Source organism: Fringilla coelebs (assembly GCF_963513975.1).
Source record: "Fringilla coelebs genome assembly, chromosome: Z".
Classification (NCBI taxonomy): domain Eukaryota; kingdom Metazoa; phylum Chordata; class Aves; order Passeriformes; family Fringillidae; genus Fringilla; species Fringilla coelebs.
This window is the reverse complement of record NC_140031.1, coordinates 82,746,890-82,766,066: the sequence shown is the minus strand read 5'-3', so window position 1 is coordinate 82,766,066 and position 19,177 is coordinate 82,746,890. Positions and strand designations below refer to the sequence as shown.

Sequence of the window (19,177 nt, the reverse complement as noted above, 5' to 3'; positions counted from 1 at the left end):
GTACACGAGTCTTGCTACAGTGAAAGTAACATAAATCTGAGCCAGATGCAGCCTACCTTTATAAATTATTTATACTGGGAATTCCTGCAATTTCTCCAATCCTCCCTGAAGGTGCAACAGCCACGGAGAGATAACTTTTAATAAAATATATTTTCCAAAGGTAGCTTGGGCATCAACCATCACAACAAACAGAAGCCCCATGAGAGCTCTGGGACTGACACAGGAACGTGTCCAGGGGGCTTTGGAATGTCTACAGAGAGGGGAATTCCAGGCCCTCCCTGGGCAGTATCCCAGGGCTCTGCCATCCCAAAAGAGAAGCCAGACCCTGCTGCATCTCCCTTCCAGACCTGTGGGGACATTTGGGACAAGCTGCTCACCAGCAATGGCCACAAACATTCCTCAGGAAACCCAGCCTTGCCCTACATGTCTTCAACTCTGCAATGCCACACTAAAAATCTAAACCAAAATTTTGACTCACTGCCACCTCCTGATCTCCCTGGAAGGCCACTCACTGAAACAGAGGAAACTTCTCTCAGTACCTTTCACTGTTTTAGTAATCTTACCTATCCACGTAAATAAACATGAGCCATTGCCTGCCTGTTTGTGAAAGCCTCACATGGAATTAATGAAAGCAACATTTGCTGCTTGTTCATGAGTTTGATCACACTTCTGCAATGATGATCTCATTACACCATCCAAATATTAGAGTTTTGGGCAGGTTTTTTGGAAGGAAGATACAAGGGGTAACCATGATTTCTTTTTATATTCATCCTTAGCCAACATCACTGAAATAATTACAAGGAATTGTTACAGATGAGTAATCAGATAGTTGGCGCTCACAATTAAGGGGTGGACATTATATGTATGTTAGGAGAAGTTTTTGTAGATGTATAGTTATATTACTGTAATATGTCCTCCCCCCCCCAGCATCATTATCACCGGATGGCCTGGGGCTCCCAGTGCTCTAATTTTTCCTTATTTAGTGCTTTCTTTGTATTTTTTGTTAAAGTTTAATAAACCTTCAGAAATTTTAAAAAGTGAGCAGTTGTTTCTCACAAAAATGCAGGAGTAAAGTTATCAAGAGGCTGCAATTTTTCATTTGCCTCAGACCTGATGTGCTTTCCTGCTTTTTTTCACTCAAAAGCCTGTAAAACTATTTCATTTAAAACAGCAGAAGAAAAATACTGTTCTCATTTCAACATGCGTAAACTGTTCCCACAACAAATGTTGATACAGTATGTGATGTTTTGATTCAGAAAGTTACTAATCTCTGTTACAGACTTCATACCCCTGCACTATTCATATATGGAAGTACCAAATGCCTGGATGGAGTATAAAACTAATGTGGATTAGACCATAGCATGGAGAGGTCCTGAGGCGGTATCACCCTCCTCAAAACAAACTAATATATGCACCCCAAAAAACCCACAGAAACACTCAAAACAAACCAAAACACTCTCAAACCAATCCCCCCCGAAAGAAAACAAACAAAAAAATCCCAACCCAAACAAAAACCAAACAACAAAAAACCCCAGCCAACAAAGCACAAAAAACCCCAAAATCCCCAAAAAACAAACAAAGCAAACACCAGAAAATCCCCACAAAACCCAAAATAACCCACACAAACTAAATATAAACCACAACAACAAAAAAAACCCATCCTCGAACTCCCAAATCAGTGCTTGTGACTTCAATCTCGAGCTGAAGCACTCAGTACACACAACACTACACCAGGAATATGTTCCCCTTATGCTTCCATTCCGAGTATTTGTGTGTTAATTTTAAAAACAGCTTTTCAGAGCAGCTCCTGAGGCTGGTGCCTTTCTCGTTCTCATGCAACCTGTGACCTTTGCAGGTGAGAGGGGGAACATCAGCCCCCTGAGGTGCTTTTCACACTTCCCTCAAGGTGAACAATGGGCGGGTGCAAACTTTACAACAGCAGGACTAAATTTCAAAACCAGTAACCTGGAGATGGAAGATTAGCGGGAGACACTCGATAACGACTGGTTTGACAAAGCACTCGGAGTTCCCCAAATTCCAGTGCATCTTGCTCCACCTGGCCCCTGGGAAGGTGATTGTCTCCCATTCATCCCACCTGGCCTAAAGGGTTTTGCTGATGCCCGCGTTTTGTGCGTGTTCTACATAAATACATATTTATCTGTTGAAATCTGTGCTGTTTTCTGCGGCTAAGTTGCTCTGGAGGAGGGCACAGCTTAATTCTTGCTCCAGTTATTTCCCTCCCCAGGGCTGCCATGAAAACAAATGAAATCACATGGATGATGATCTTGTCAGGTCTCATCAGCAAAGGAAGAGCCGGCCTGGTCATTATCAGAATAAGAGATTGAAAATAGAACCTTAAAACAAAACTACCGAAATTTTATACACCGAGCTGAAGTGACTCACCGCAGCTTTTCTGTAACAAATCCCTTTCCTCTAAGGATTTTACAAAACTTTTCAGGTTCATGAAGGACCACTGGAAAAAAGTGGTACAAACAGCAAAAATAATGAGCCAGCTGCTCCATTTATTTAAGATCACTTCGACATGCATGGCAGTTTAAAACAAGTTGCACAGGAAATCCAGTCAGCAAAATATATTTTAAAAAAATTTTAAGAACTTTATTAGGACTGGATTTGCAAAGGGAAAGAAATTTCCAACCAAGATGCCAACATCTATTAGCCTGGCACAAAACAATTAAAAGTAAAGAAATTTTGACTTCTCACTAAGTGTTAAGAAGCTTAAGATTAGTATTTGGTTAATCCTTCAGTCCCACAGAGAAGCCCTCACACAGACCAGACAGCATTCTGGCGGCGGCAGTGCTGCCCCACGGCTTCTCAGCAGCATCACTCATCATGGAGCAGGAGACTGACAGCTCCAACCAGGAGCAGCTCACCTGAAACCACCTTGTACAATGCATATATGCAATCAAAGGGGCACAGAGACCCTCTGTGCCAAAAGGCTGAGGTGATAGCTAAGGGTGTAATATGAACCTGTCTTTAAAGACAAAACTGGTGTACCTACAGTGAGCTGAATCCTGTAGCAGACACTAGTGTCTGAGGAGGGACTTGTGACTCTCAGGGAGGAACAGGGCAGGAAGGACTAAACAAATATTAGTAATTTTTTTATTAAAAAATATATTCAAACATTTTAAAAGCCTTTGGGCACACACCCCCAAAAATAACCCCACTGCCCACAGTACTATTTTAGGTGCCATCTTTAAGGCTACATTCAGCTTTGCCAGCGGCTGCTGGAAGGTTGAGGGTCCCTAAGGGAATCGTTGGGTGGTGAGGAGCTGCTGCAGAATTGCCAGTGCAGATGTGTGCCCAGCCAGTCCCAGGTAATGGGATACATCCTGGTGGCCACAGCAGCCTTTGAGCAGCTCCAGCTCCTGCCACAGAGCAGACTGGGACCAGAGCTTGGACAAAGCCTCGGCAGAGAAGGCAGAGTCAGCTCCTCACTCTGCAGAGCAGGGGCCATGGCACGTATTGTCCAGTATAAGCAAACACCTTGGAGGGGATGCAGAGAAAAGGCACCATGGTCCGTTTATATACAACAGCAGATGCCATTTAATTCTCATTAAACTGAGCGTGATTCCCACCACCTGCCCCTCTCACCCCCACCTCCCAAGCCCCACAGGGACAATGCTGGAACAGCTGATGGAAACACTACACTGAGGCAAATCTACAGCTTTTCATCTTGAGTCTGAAACTTTGTTGGAAAAAGGGAAAAGAACTGATGACAGTGAGATCTATGAAATTATGGTTAAACAGGCTGAAGTGGATCTTAAAGGCAAAAGGTCAATGTGAGTGGCTTTTAATATTTTCTTTCAAAACAGTGCTCATGCGGGTTTCATGGAAGGGTAAGGTTATTCTGAAACTTGAAAATGCTGTGTGTAAGATGTGCCATCAAGTACAATATCTGGAATATTGAAGATCTCCATTAGACCACAGAAAAGACAACCAATAAAACAGTAACATTAGTAATAAGACTGAGCATTCTGCTGCTTGGAAAAAGAAAAAAAAAAAAAGGGGGGGAAAAAAGATATTTCCAAAGAAATTCTATTCTTTTAATGCAATGTCCCATTTTATGATTCTCGATTTTTAGTTTATTTACGTCTTTGTGTTTTTAGGCGGAAATCAATGATGTCTATTTTTTTATACAAACACCACCTCCTAAAATAAAAAGGAAGCTTAGGAAGCTTCAGTGAGAACACAGCTATGGCAGCATCACTCAGAGAATGGAGTAATGAAACTGATGCAAATACTTCAGACCAAGACACAAACTTCCCCCCAACTCTGAAGTGTTCAGTTTCCTGGGAGTCAGTGTGGGCAATTTGGCAGGCATGCTCATGAATATATTAACTGACAAGAGCCATCCTCCCCCTCCAGTTAATATATATCAGGAGGAAAACATGTAGAGAGGCTCAAATAGCTAAATATCTCAAGCTAAAAATATCAAGAACTCCCTCAGCTGGAAGTTGTTAGCAAGAGCTCTGATAAAAATAAGGAACCAGGACAGCATAAATTCTTTCCTTTCCCTGCAGAAAATAAACTACATTTGGGAGGAAAGTATTCAAAACATAATAAAAGAGGTGACTCACCCCTTTCAACATGCAGCACACAGTGCATGGAAAGGAGGGGAGGGGGAACAGGGATGCAAACCCTGTGCAGGAGTCCTGCAGGGAGAGGAGCAATTCCCAACTCCAGCTCAGCTCCTGGAAGGACCAACAGCTCTGCCTCACACACACCCTGCCCTGAGGGACCCTGAAGGGCTCCACAGTCCCCAGAGACAGTAAATGACCACTCTGAGTGAATGGCTGCTCCTGGATCCTTCTCCTGAGGTTAGTGGGATGCCCCTCCAGAAAGCTCCCAATACCTCCAGCAGGAACTGCAAGGCTATGGACATTTTAAATTCACCTCTTAGCCAACAACATTTCCACACATAGGCTGCATTCTTTATTTCTTGCATATTTCTCAAACTTACCTTGATGCAGTCCAGTGAGAAAACCCAGAAGTAGCAGAGCCAGCTTGGCTTTGGTTTGCAAGCAGACACATGCACATCACCCAGTTCTTTCATTTTTGGGCAGGCAGGATATCAAAAAGCAAGCCCAAACCACCTACATTTAACAGCCTTCCACACTCAGAAGAAAAAGGAGCTGAGAAGGATGGGCTTGTCTCAGCCACAGAGGAAACACAGCAAACACGGTGTCTTAGGACTACTAAACCAGAAAGTAATTTAGAATAGCATTCCATTCCTTCTTTCTGGATGGAGCATTCCACATAAAGAGAAATGATCTGGCTAAAGCACATCACGAGTGCTCATCTCACCATTTCATAATCACATAATTGACATTTGTACATCACATTGGGTCACATGCCAGAGACACTCAAGAGGGAGTGGACCTTTGAACCTTTCAGAGTCATCTCCAGTGCCTCCTTCCCTGCAGTATCCCACGGCAGGGAAGGATGCTTCTGCACACCAACATGTCCATTTCTTGTAGAAATAAAAGCTCAGGAAAGAAAGAGAGTAGTGGTGCAAGACTGTATTTGAACATCACTTGAATGCCCAAGAGAGTGATAGAATTTACTTATTTTTACAACTGCATGATGTTAAGTAAAAAAAAATATAACTCTGCCGCGAGGAAATACTCAGATCTCAGCCACCTCAGAAAGAAATTTTCTCGGACTTTATTATACAAATACAGAACACTATGAGTGGGCTGAAAAATTACTGTTTATTAAACTTGAATCTTTGAACATAAATGGAAAAAAACCTTGATTCTGATGTAAGGACATCTCAACATCTTCTCAGAGGATTGTCACAGCACAACTCATGGATTGCATCACATCCTTGAAAGAACTTTTTCTAACAGTTTGTTACAGTAATTTTTCGATTTTACATGTTGGATGAAGACACACAGAGGTTCTGGGAAGCTTCTTGTGCTGAACAGCGGGTTGAGGGAAGAGATAGGAAGGTTTGTCCCAGCAGCACACCTGCGTATCCAGGCACACTGTGTAATAACTTAGAATATTTATCTGTTACCATTGCAGCCATAAGGCTGTGGGGCAAAGAGGGTTCAAACACACTTTGATCCTTGAGATGGCTTCTGTATTATTTCAAACAGTGGCACACCTGTCCTGTGTTCTTTAAATGCTCATGTTCAGCTACAATATCTGCCAGCTGGCTCAAGAGCACCAGTTTTCCACCCATCTGAGATCCCTCCATGACCTCCACAATAGAATCCTTCATCCTGTGGCTTTCAGAGTTATCCTAAGCCCTGGAATCAGAGTGTGAGGTTCTGTCATACACCTAGGCAGAATCAATAGAGCTGAAAGGAAAAAAAAACCCACAAACTAAAAAGTGGACAAACAAGAAGGAACAAGCTTTTGGAGCACAAAAGCTTTTTCAGGTCACTTGGTCTGTCAAAAGGTAAGAAAAAACTCTTTTCTCTTTTGGATAAACTTGTGTCAGTTGCTGGGGCTGCTGTCGAGAGAGAAACATGGATGGAAGCTTGATGGGGGCATTAAAAGCTCTTGCACCAGATTAGCATTAGGGAAGCAGTGCATTCCCAGGCAGAAAAGAGTTACACATGTGGACTGCTCTTGCTGTTTCCAGAGGCTTTCATTCACACTTCTCTAAATACTCAAATACTTTGCTTTAAGAAGCTGGGGTGCTGGGTAGTTCTTTTGTTGGTCCTGAAGAGAAGTAAATACAGGTGTTGAATATTGATCCTAAAGACAAGTAAATACAGGTGCTGAACATAAAATCAGCCTTGGTGAGGTAACTATAGTCACAATACAACCAACAGGTAGGACACAGTAAATTTTGTTTCCATACCAGAGAACATGACAAGGGTATAAGGCTGCCATTGAAGCAGCTCAAAGATGGACCAAGAACGCAGTTACTCTATTAACTCTGAAAATAGCCCTTTTAATTTTATTCGTATTTGAATCAAAACTGCTTATTTTGTCTTTTTTTCCCCCACCAATCTGCTTCTGTCATTCGGAACACGCAAGTGATGCCCAATTACCTGTTCTAAAGACAAAGATATCAATCCTTGCTCCATAAATATTATTATACAAATTCATACATAAACCTATTAACACACACAAACACAGGCAACACAGTGACAAAAACTGGTGCTGGGAGAATGCAACGGTCATCTCTTTTTCAGCTATGTTAACTCTTTAAATGGGCTTGTAACAAACTGCCTGTCACAGAGCTGGACTGAAGTTTAGCTGAAATCCACAAGTGAATCACAAAGGCAGGAAGAACATGAAAACATTTCCATGTTCAGGCTGCAGAATACACAGCAGCTACTTTGCCAAGCTGCACTGTTGGTCCCTTTAATCTCGTTTCTTGGTTCCTTTCACAACACCCTCGGAATGCCTCAGAATAAGGTGTCGGGAAGCCCGAGGCACATCTGACACTACCATGGGTTAGGTTTCCCTACACTTCCCTCAATTAGTTTTTCACTTGTGCCCTGAATTACTGAGGATTTCCAATGTTTGTGTTGAGCATTAAGTGCCTGTGTTCACTTCAGCCCACAACCATTTGCAGAAGGCAAAGCTCTCTGTAAAAACACGCCACACCAGAGAGCCCCTCTAATTATGCCTTGCCCATTGAATGTGTACACTGTGCAAAGAGAAATTAAACAGAAACTAATACCAAAATACTTCCACAAGCTCTGTGTGTTTCCCTGTGGCTGCAGCTGATCATCCCCAGTGCTGCTCCATCAGGGAGCCCCTTATGCACGACCTGCTCTCTGAAATATGGAACAGGTACTCCCACAAGCTGCTGCAGGCATGACCCTGCATTTTCAAAATCATTTATTTGGCTCACAGTCCAAGTATTGAAACCACAGAGTCCTCTTTTGACTTTCTGAAGTATTTTGTAAGAGCTTTACTAGATAGCGATATGAGTGAAAAACTGCTCAATCCACTGACTTTTTTACAGGAAAAATGCTTCTGGTTTTATGGCAAGAAAAGTTTCAGTCTATTATTTAGAGTTTTTTTCCCCTAAATGAGTAATCACACCCAGAATTGGAGACTGATACTGGGCAACTTCTTTCTCTTTCTCTTTTTTTTTTTTTTTTGTTTTTTCTTCCTAGTTTAGAATTATTCACCACATAACTACATATTTACAGGTCTGATTGGGGAATATGGGTAACATTTTATAAACATTTTTTTTTTTAATTACTGGATTTAATAGGAATACATCTGCATCCAATACTCCAGTCTGCTTTTGTTTCTGATCATCTATTTGGGATAATCTGTGAAATCATTCAAAATAGTTTTTTTAAGTTCCCCAACTGCAGTTGGACAAATAATTTAAGTCTTGCATCTTTGAAGCATAAGACAGTTTTATTTGGGGTCAGGAGCTGTTTATTTGGGTTTTGCTACATTACAATAGCTCACATTATTTCAGAAAATATTTTGAAGTATATACAACTAGGTTTGTGGATGCCCATGTCTACACATAATGGTCTTGTAAAAGTAAACATCTTTCCTTCATAAAGAATTAGATGTACATTTACAAAATTAGAAGTGACACTGGATTTGAGGAGCTGCCTCTGAAGTCAGGAACACCAACGTGTTTTACCTTTCAGATCTGCTCGTCAAGCCCATTACCATCACCAGAGGCACATTTCCAAACTTCCCACACTGCTCTTCATCTCCTGATCAGAAGATCTCCTTCATCTTTTCCAGCTTTGTATTTTTGCTAACCAACTGTCCTGTGTACAAGCTCTGTGTGTTTATTTGTTGATCATATATTTCTACTCCAACCCAAAAAATCAACTTTTATTTGCCTTATTTTACAATGTGCCTACATATCGGAAATTATTTTACAACGTGCATACACACAGGAAAACCAAATTCCTCAGGCTACAATAGATGCCTTTTAGTTTTTTAAACATCACCTTCATGTACATGTATCCTCTCCAAATCCACATTTCAAGGAATATTAAACAATAAACAATGAAAGGAGCCAAACAGTTCAAGAGACGCATTATAGGAGTCATAACCTTCACTTCCAGGGCAAATTCAGATTTGGCAAGGGAGTTTCATAATTCCTGATAGACCTGATGAAATGTCAGTAACTCACCCCCCACTCCAAACACTCAAAAAGCATCTGCACCTCCCCACCAGCACCTCCACTCAAAGGCTGACCCAAACAGGAGCCATCCATGGCTGGCCCTCACTCTTTTGAGAATTAGCTGGGAGAGGACCACAACATGTCTAGCATGGAGAGATCAGGAGAGGCTTTGGGTTCTCAAATCCTGCTGTTGCTGCTCCAGGGACCTGACAAAGCACCGCAACTTCTGAGGAGCATCAGGTGGCAGCCTCACCTCGATCCTCACGGATCTCCCCATATTTATGACACAGTCACACACCCCGTGAGCCACATGATCCCCTCTGTCCCAACACTGTCAAGAACAACATAGTTATTAAGGAATTAATAACACTCCAATATCTTACTCAGAAAGCACAATGCCTCCCAAGGAAAGGAACACAGGCTACTACAGTTTGCCACTGATATTGCTGGATTTTTTTCCTAACCTCTAAAACAGGTTTTTGAGACTAAAACCAAACACTTTCTTATAAGCATTAGGCTGTTTATCACAGAAAACATAGACAGTATTTTACTTTCTTCTTCTATCTGTAAAAATGCTTAACCCAGCAATGGAACATTCTTGCTAACTTTCCAAACTCATTAGATCAATATAAAAATGCACCTGCTAGTAACAAGACATTATCAATAGCAATATAAAATTAAAATTGCATGCACTGGAATTTACATATACTGGTAACTCCTTAGTACTGATTACTTATTGCTTCTGTATTTTCAAAACACTGGATTCTTCCTATGAAAATTACAGGGTTTTGGTTTGGTTTGAAGATGAAATGTATCCCAAGACTCCAGGCATTGGAAATAAAAATGGAAATAATGTAACACATGGAACATTGTGTAATCAGTAACTTCTTAAATTTCTTTCCAATACAGTATTTTATTTAGGAATAGGAGAAAAGAAGAGAAGAAACAGTTAAACCTAAGAAGTCAGAAATTAGGAATTCATTAGCAATGTAGGCCTGATAAATCTCTTTAAGCATTTAGGGTTAACATCAAGGGTTGTACTTCAACCAGACCCACACAAACTCCAAAAAACACCAAGGCATAAGCCCAAAGGCAGATTTAAAACCTAGCAAGGGTGGGATAAAGCAGCCCATGAATTCAATGCATAGACGAGCTAAACAACCCTCACTATCCACATCCATAGCTGAAAACTATACCTGCCATCAGAAATGTGATTTCTGAAATCTGGGTTTCCTCAAATTGTAATTTTCAATTGATCTTTGTACAGGAAAGAAGGTGAGGCAAAAAGTGTGGTGTCACAGTGTTCTTCCACAGGTGGCTCCACCTTAACAATAAACCCCCAAAAATTCTGGTACTCTTGCCCAAAGAATGACAGAACTTTGGAAAGCCTAGAGAAAAAAATGGGCAAAAGAAATTATTTTAATTTAAATTTTTGTTCTTTTATCACAAACTAGGCTGGCTTTCCTTGAGAGGAGACGTGTATGTCAAAGCTGTGTGCAGCTGGGGCTTGGAGGAGCCAAAAGCTTCTCTACAAGAGCCTCAGGTCACTCTGGGCACAGGGAAAGGAGGGCCAAAGGGAGAGGAAAGGAAGGGCTTTAGGGATAGAAACACCTTCAAAACAGAAAGGCAAGAGGCCAGCATTATCTGTCAAGAAAAAGAAATATCAGCTCAGTTTGGTTCACCTGGGAGAACAGGCAGTGGGCGAGGAGAAACCGGTGGAAAAGTTAAAATACTAAATTCTGACTCTTAGCCTATCACATGACACCTGCACCAGCAAACATCTTCATGAAATTAAAAATCAGGGTACAATTGCATAAAATAAATTATGGAAGAGTCACTAACAGTTTCTATGGAAGAAAGAAGGTTTCAACAAAGCTCTTCCTACCCTCAGCTAACTCCACTAAAAGACTTTCATTAATGAGTGCTATGTAGAAATACAGAAGTGTACATGACAAATCAGAAAAAATTACAAGCCCTTCTGGGGACAGGAAGAGAATAAGGAAAGTTAATAACAGAAAATTCAATACAGGCAAATGCAGAGTACCATGCTCAGGACTAAGAAATCAAATACACAAATATGAAATGGGGAATAATTGGCAAGGCAGCTATGTTGCAAAAAGAACCTGGAGGGCGTGTGACTGCAAAAATGGATTGGATTATTTAAAAAACAAAATAAAACAACCTCCCCCCCATACAAACAAACAACTCGCCCAACAATAGCAACAATAAACATTCAAGTGTTCCAGGGAGTATTAACAGCATTGTTTTATCTATATTATGTCAAATGAAAGGTAATTATTTCATTCTGCTCTGGATATGCTACTAACAATATGGAGAAAAAACAAACAGTCCAGAGGCAAAAACCACAGAAGGTGTGAAAGGAAAAAAAAATGACCCACCACAAAAATGTTCAGTTTATTTTTCTATCTGATGGAAAGTGAAAAGCTAAGACTCTATGCTTCTGACTACTGCCATATTTCAGTTTCTTAGAAAGGGACATTTTATGTTCTCACCTTCTCCCTTCCTGGAACTGTAAGTGAGAAATACCTCAAAGACTAGAGAAGCGTGGACAGAGGTCATCAAGATTTCTGGATTAACACATTTGTTGGTGTCTGAGGTTGATTTTCTCCCAGGAGCTGAAACAACACCTGCCCACTGCCTGAACAACCTGGTGTTAGGGGTCAGTGGCTCCACAGCGCAGAAAAAAACCTTCAGCTGTGACTCAGCCTGGACCAGCACTACTTCCTGGAATGTTTGTGCACCAAAGAAAGCAGGAAACAAGTGGTCCTAACCCCAAGCAACACAGCTGGAGGCTCTACGGATGCAGCTCCTGCACACTGATGGAGAAAAAAGTCAGCTGGTTTAGCCAAAAGGAGCCTTAGCAGAAAATTCTTAAAAATAAGGTGTTTTGAGCCATTGCTTCCCACCTGCAGAGCACCACATGAGGCTGTTCAGGGCAGTGACCCTTCCATGAAGTGGCTCTGCTCAGCCACCCCAAACCACAGAACCAGGCATTTTGAGCCTCTCTCCCGAAGCACAGCAGCCTGGAGGGGCCCTGCTGCAGGTGGGTGTGCAACTCTCCAGCCTGGATCATTTCAAGTGCATTTCCCAGTGTGAAGTGTATCCACAAGAGAGACAGCAGTTTCACAAAAATACTACACTTCTACAAGTTCCTTTGGCATCTCATCCTGTGGCAAGAGAGACAGTGGAAGCTGTCTATATGCATTTCTGGTTTAAGTGATACTCCAAGAAAGAAAAATAAAATAAAATTCAGGCCTACACAGCTCAAACTGGGGACGCAACAACCAATAAACATTTTTGTGTTTTGCTTTTCTGCATCTTAGTGCCACTTCCAAACTGGCTGTCGGTCAGGAGTGGCTTGATGCCTATTTTTAGAGGTGAAGCTCAGAAACTGTGGAGCGGGGCACCAAAGAAACAACACATCTTCCTGTAGGAACAGCCGTATTATGAAACAGCAAGGCAGCCATAAGGCACAAACCGCAAGACAGCAAAATAGCAAATTATCAAATAGCTGCTCATTACCAAAACAATGCTCTTCCCTGCACAACAAAAACCCCAGAGCTTTTCTTTTTTTTCCAGAGGGGGGAAAAAAAAATCAGTGAACATGCAAATGAGGGCAAAGTGAGAAATATGCTCGATGTATATCTGCATTTTCCAAGTTAAGAGAACATTTTTGGGAATGCAAGTACAGTGCCCAGACACTGCAGAGACATACTGTTCCAGCTGCTTCTGAATGGCAAATCCTACCCTTCCCTTCCCGGGCTCTGACTTCCCTGAGTCACAGCTCCAGGACTACCCCTCGGTCTGCTGCCATCTCATAGGTGTGGGTCGGTTTTACCTTGGAGACAGCAAATATTACACCCCTGCTCTTTAAGTCCTTCCTGGCAGCAAAGGAATGGTCATTTCCCAGCACCTGGAGGGACAGAATGTTCCTCCTAGCTCAACAAAAGCTTCCCACTTCCTGACCTGCCTCCTGGCTGTCCTGGCTCTGATCCCTCTTGCCAGGTCTGTGCCCCTGGTCCAGATGCTGCAGCCTCCTCCCAGATCCCTAACCCCAGATCCCTGACCCCAGACCCCGGATCCCAGACCCCGGATCCCAGACCCCCGATCCAAGGGCCATTTCTCTTAGGGAGCAATTGTCTGTCTCCCCTCTCCAGACTGACCATTTCCATCCCATTTCCTCTAAACTCCCTGTCATCCCTGTGTCCTGGCCCCTCACAGCTGCATGGCTCCAGCTGCTCACATCTACACTTTCCTTCCCACCCAGCCCCAATTTTCCTCCCCTCTGATCCCAGGATCTGCTGCCTCCCAGCGAAGATGAAATATTCAGCGATTACAGTCAGTAAGCCCTAAGCATATGCAAATGGATCTTTTTGAAAAGGCTTGTATCCTGGCTAAATTCAGATGCTTTGTCATGCAAATGGGAGAAAGACATCTCTGGAATCAAATCCCTCATCCTTTTCTTTTTCAACCAGATTTAAAGTGTTTTGAAGGAGAGGGGTATCATTGGTCTTCCACCATAAAAAATGAGAAAACTTTTAAAACATTGGAAAACACCTATTTTCTTTGCCCAATTTTCAAAATGGGCCACATTTGAACTGAACTTTTACACACAAAAAAAAGTTACATGAATTGGCACAAGGCTTAAATATTGTACTGTAACTTTTCCACCCAAACAGTGGAAGTTTGGCAAAGGTACTGAAATCTTGGCTGCTTTAATACTTGTGACAGTATCATATGCCTGTAATTTAGGCAGAATTAATTTCTTCTGTTTAATCTGAATGGCAGCACATACATTACCTGAGACATTTTCATGTGATCCCAAGACACCTGTGCAGAGTAAATGAGCACCTGAAGCACATGGCCAATAATAAACACTGATAAATAGCTACTATTTCCAGAGCCCTCTCTTCTGCACAGTTTATTAAAATGTATATATTCTTGTAAAATGCCTGATGTTCACAGACTCCCTGAGCAGCACAACTGCAACTTTTACAAGTTAGACCTGATGGCTAGATGTCAAACCCAAACTTCACAAAACAGGCAGGATTGAACTACCAGATTTGTCTTCAGAAAGGCGGGGGGGGGAGAATTAATGCATCTTTTACCACAAAATCTTAAGAAACTAGCTGGCCACTTCCCAGGGATCAGGGATGAGTAGCAAATTCATCACTGAAGCCAGTTAATTTTTATTGCAGTTGAAAAGGAGACTTAACTATGTAAACTCGTGCAATGCAGTCTTTTCAAACCTGAGGGGGAAAAAACCCATGAAAGAAGACACCCAAAGAACTCCACTCATACCAAGGAACTGTACATATAAACAGGCAACCTCTCAAAACAGACCTGAAGAGAAGCAGTATTTTGATAATGCATCATTTTATAAGAAATTAAATTGCAGTCTCTAGTTATCCATCTGGGTGTCTGCCAAGCCCCAAGAAGGTTTGGGGCTTCTTGGGAAGAGGATTAGTTTAGATCATCACTGGAATATGAAGAAAACCGAACTCAAAACATAGATTACCACCAGAATTTAGTTTTCCTTATATGTTTGTTACAACTGCTTTTCTACAGATCTATTTTCAACTTAAAGTATTATTTATATAAAAACAGATAGATATATTTGCAAATGGAACTTGTGTGGTCTGGTCTCTTTTTTTCTGAAAGATTAACAGTTTAGAGAGTTTCACCATTCAGTGAAGTGTTGTCAGGTCCGAGCTTCTAATCTGAAATAGTCCTATATTAAGGAATAAGAGGGGGGAAAAAATGAAAAAAGATTGGTCACAGTTGCTGTGAAGAGGTAGCAATAGAGGATGTGTGGATTCTTTTTAGTCTTTTTTCCTTTGACAATGTAGTAGGGTCTGAGCTGGTGCCGGCACAGCAGTGTGGTGAAGAGCTACCGTTCAACACAGTTTTTCCATCCTTGAGCAACAGGGATGGACACAGCCCAAAATTAAGGCACAGCTGTTCCAGAGTGAGAGGAAGGGGCGGAAATCACTCTTGTGATTTTTGTCTCCTCACCTTCCTCACGCCTCACAAGCGTGCCCTCACCTTCAGTGTTTTACCCAGCCGTGCTGTGCTGCACCTCTCCGGCACAAAATTGGGTATTGTTAGCCCCAAATTCATCTACCCACACTTCACATGTGAAGCTAAATAGCGCAGGCGGTTTACCCTAGAGGTCAAGCAGAAGGGACAAAGAGAGGGACCATAAAACAAATGCCATCTTGGAACTGAAAATCTGCCAAGGGCTATTACAAATGGCTGGCAAAACTTTGTTCATTTTTATAGTAATTACATAACCTCAAAGGACACAAATACCGAATGCAGCACACAGCAAGACACCGTGCTACAAGACACACTTGGCACTGGGTTGTTCTGTAAAATATATCACAACAAATATCACAAACAGCAGCTGAACAACACACATCTTTTCCACACTTGGTAAATAAGCTTTTCACACCCTGGTCCTCTCACTGGCACACATCCTCATGGGGAACACACATGGTCCACATAATCAGGCATTAAAAACTGAGGGAGTGTATTTTTTTTTAATTTATTTCCTCAATTATTACAAGTGTATTCTGGAGATTGGTTACTGGGTACATATTTTAGGCACTTAAAATCTTGGAAACACGCCAGTGTTCAGTTGAATTTTCTGTAAAACTTTGATATTAAACATAATTATAATTCCACTTTTCTTGATTAAATAAGTACTTATTGTATCAGTCAAACATATGTATTTTTCTCTGTGGTTTCCAAATTAACACAATCTCATGCCGAAGTCAGAGCTGTATTTTTGTAGAGATATTTAATTGGACAGCCACTTCTTTTTGAGCGGAACAAAAACTCAGGCATTACCTCGGGACAAACATTTCATGGCTGTAAAACAACGTCCTAAGAGGGAAAAAACAAAATGCAACCACAGTTTTTTGGAAGTCACAAAGAAAGCATATGAAAATGGCAAGGACGTGATCCGATCAGAAAGAAGAAATTTTAACAGATGAAATACCAAAAAAATCTGGAATGTAGACTACACATAATGGTATTCAACATCATAAAGCAAGTCTCAAAGCTTTTTAATTTTTTTTTCCCACTGGAGGAAGGAGGACAGGGGTAGAAAGATGATGTTTCTAACTCCCAGCTGAGTTAATTTGTAAGGAGATGCAACCATGAAGTTTCTGACCTGTCAGGTCCACGATCTAAAAGCAAACCATTTCAGTGTTTTGCATAAAATAATCTACACGTGAGGAATCCACATTTCCAGCTGTTAGTTCTTAGTGGGAGACAACGTGTATTTAAATCGAACAGCACCATCTAGCAGGTCCTCATAACTTTACTTAGGAGGGCAGTTGCTACTTGACAATAAGTCAGTTTGGCAGGCTTGCCCTGAAAATTGTTAAGCATTTTCAGACCAAACAAAATATTACGTGCTTTATAGCGCCAAGAACACCGAAGAAAAATCGGCTACAATGAAAACAGTAGGACTGAAGACTGTTTAAAGTTTCAGCCCCACGACCAGAGCACTTGTGTGTGTGGCTTGCACTGGGTAGCTTTTGCCAAGCAGAATTAAAACAACATGATCTTCATCTGATCCGATGCAAAGCAGCCCTATGGATTTGTTTTCAGTCCCACTGTGAGATCCCACTGCGCCCTTCAGTGATTTACCGAGTGTATTGACAAACACCAGCAGCCATGTAGCACGAGGAAATGGTTTAATTCCCTAATTTTGCTAAGACAAAATAAACAGTGCTTCCACGAGCCGGCCAAGCAATTATTTTTAAAATTATCCCTCCGCTGGAACTAAGAAGTGCCACTAGTTGATCCGATTTCAGAGCCCAAGTTGTGCCTCCCGCTCCATATCAGCAATTAACGCTTCCCGGCAGGGCTGCCTCTGTCTCCCTTCACTTTGCCGTGGCAAAGTTAGGTGTGAAATTGTCAAACGCTTTAAATTCCCCTTCTCCTGTAGAAACAGAGATGCCTGGCCTGCCGCTGTTGCAGGAAACGTGCATGCCAGCCTCAGGAATTAGGAAGTCTTGAAATAAAAATAATAAAAAAAAAAACAACAACAAAACAACCAAACAAAACCAAAGATAAAAACGCAGGAAAAGAACTAACCCAACATTAACAAAAAAAAAGAAAAAAAAAAAAGGCAAGAAACCAAATGAAACCATCAAACCCCTAATTCCTAAACTCACACGCAAGGGAAAAAAAAAAAAAAAAGGAAAACAACTAACAAACAAACAAACAAAAAACTTTTAGGTGAAGGTTCAAGACAAGCTGCCTGAAGGGAAAATCCTCGGCCGTGCCCAGAGCGCAGATCCCGGGTGCGGAACCCGCTCTGGAGCGATGCGATTTTCGGAACAGAGAGGTGCGAACCCGGTCTCTGGCAGGCGGTCTCCGCCTCCGGACCCCCTGAGCAGCCTTACCCCGACCTTCCCACCTCCGCTACACTTCGTCCCCCTCCTCCTCTTCTTCTTCTTCTTCCTCCTCCTCGCACGGGCTTTTCCTCCCCCTCCACCCGCACCGTGCCAAGCCGGCCTCGGTCACGCCAAGTCGCGGCCGCTACAGGACAACTTGAGGAGACGCCGTCCATTCCCCAAGAACTGCGTGTTCCTCCCCGTTCTCCCGGCGGTGCCCGTGCCGGGGGCACCCTCAGCCCTCCCCGTCGGGCAGCGGGCAGGAGAACGCCGGAGCGCGGCTCGCCCGGGCGCGTTGCGCGCAATTAGGAATAAAAAATAATAAAACCCTAGCATGAGTTCGGGCAGGCAGCGGGAGCCCGGCCGGCCCCGGGCGGGGGGCGCGGTGCCCGCTCCCCTTTGTGCGGCGGGGCGGGCGCGGAGCCCCCCGAGAGCGAACAATGGGGGGCCGCGGCAAAAGTTGCGAAGCGGCGAGTTGGGACGCGGCCCCGGCCCCTTGCCCGGGCTCTTTGTTACCGGAGGGGTCCCGGCACCTTGCGGGGCCGGGCTGCGGGGCGGGCACGGCGGGGCAGCGTCCCGGGCGGGCCTGGGGGGACACCGCCGCGACCCCGGCCGAGCTCGGACACCGCGTCCCGGCGCGGGGAGCCGGCAGCGCGGCCGCTGCCCCCCGCGCCCCCTCGGCCGCGGAGCGCCGCAAACTTTGTGAGGGGGCCGCGCGCGCGGGGCCGGCGGGCGTGTGGGGCGGGACGGGGGGGGCGGGGGGCACTCACTTCTCGCGGGCCTGGCTGTCGGACGGGACGCTGCTGTTGCTCTTGCCTTTGCCGTACATGCCTGCGGAGAAGCTCCCGACTGTCACGCACCTGTCAACCCATCACCGCCTCCCCGGGACCGGCCCCGTCGCCACGGTGACGGGCGCCACACGCGCCCGCCATTGGCCGGGCCCGCCCCCCGCGCGGTGATGGACGGGGCGCGCATCCGGCCGGGCGCGGCCCCGCCCCCCCAGCCCCCCCCCGCGCGCCGCTCCCCGCGCGAGGGGGAATTAGAAACGGTTCGAGAAGGATTTTAAACAACCGGCTGTTCCCGGCGCCCGCCGCGCCCCCCGCCGCCGCGCCGCCGAGCGGGGAGCGCGCCGGAGAGACGCAAACTGCGGACCGGACTCACGGCCGGCCCGGCCCGGGCAGCGCTCCAGCGCCCGCTCCGTGTCCCCAGCCCGACCCCCCGGGCGGCCAAGCGAGCCCCCCACCCCAAAAACACCCCCGAAAGCACCCCCAGGGGAGGGTCTCCTCGCACCCCTCACCCCCAGGGGAAGGGACCCCCCCCCCTCCACCCAGGGGCGGTGGAGAGCGAGAGCCGGGACCGGGCTGGAGGTGGGGAGGAAACATTTCCTGAAGCGAAGCAGCGTGTCTTAGAGTAGCTTAAAAAATAATTTAAAAAAATTTAAAAAAAAAAAATAAAACCCACCCACGGTCTGAAGAAAATTCAAGGAAATGCTTTGATTTTTTTTTTTTAAAGTTACATGGCAATAATTGCGTGCTCCGCAGAGACGGCAGAGAGGCAGAGAGCGAGAGCAGCCACTGGGGCCATTTGTTACTTAATTTCTCTTTTTTTTAAGTACGCGAAGCTCTGGAATTTTTCCGCTCTTCCTCCTCAA

General features: G+C 44.1%; 1 protein-coding gene across 6 annotated transcripts in view; it reads right to left on the bottom strand.

Annotated features, from left to right (window-relative positions):
• The window catches only part of SSBP2 (single stranded DNA binding protein 2), a 134,859-nt gene extending 116,428 nt beyond the window's left edge, over window positions 1-18,431 (bottom strand). For all 6 annotated transcript variants that reach the window (XR_014616933.1, XM_084225744.1, XM_084225745.1 and 3 more), the window contains exon 1: window positions 18,297-18,431. Coding sequence is in view for 5 of the 6 variants with exons in the window: in XM_084225744.1 (XP_084081870.1) it covers window positions 18,297-18,355 (59 nt within the window). In the remaining variant the exon portion in view is untranslated. The remainder of the gene's footprint in view (window positions 1-18,296) is intronic.
• Between the last annotated feature and the right edge of the window lie 746 nt (window positions 18,432-19,177).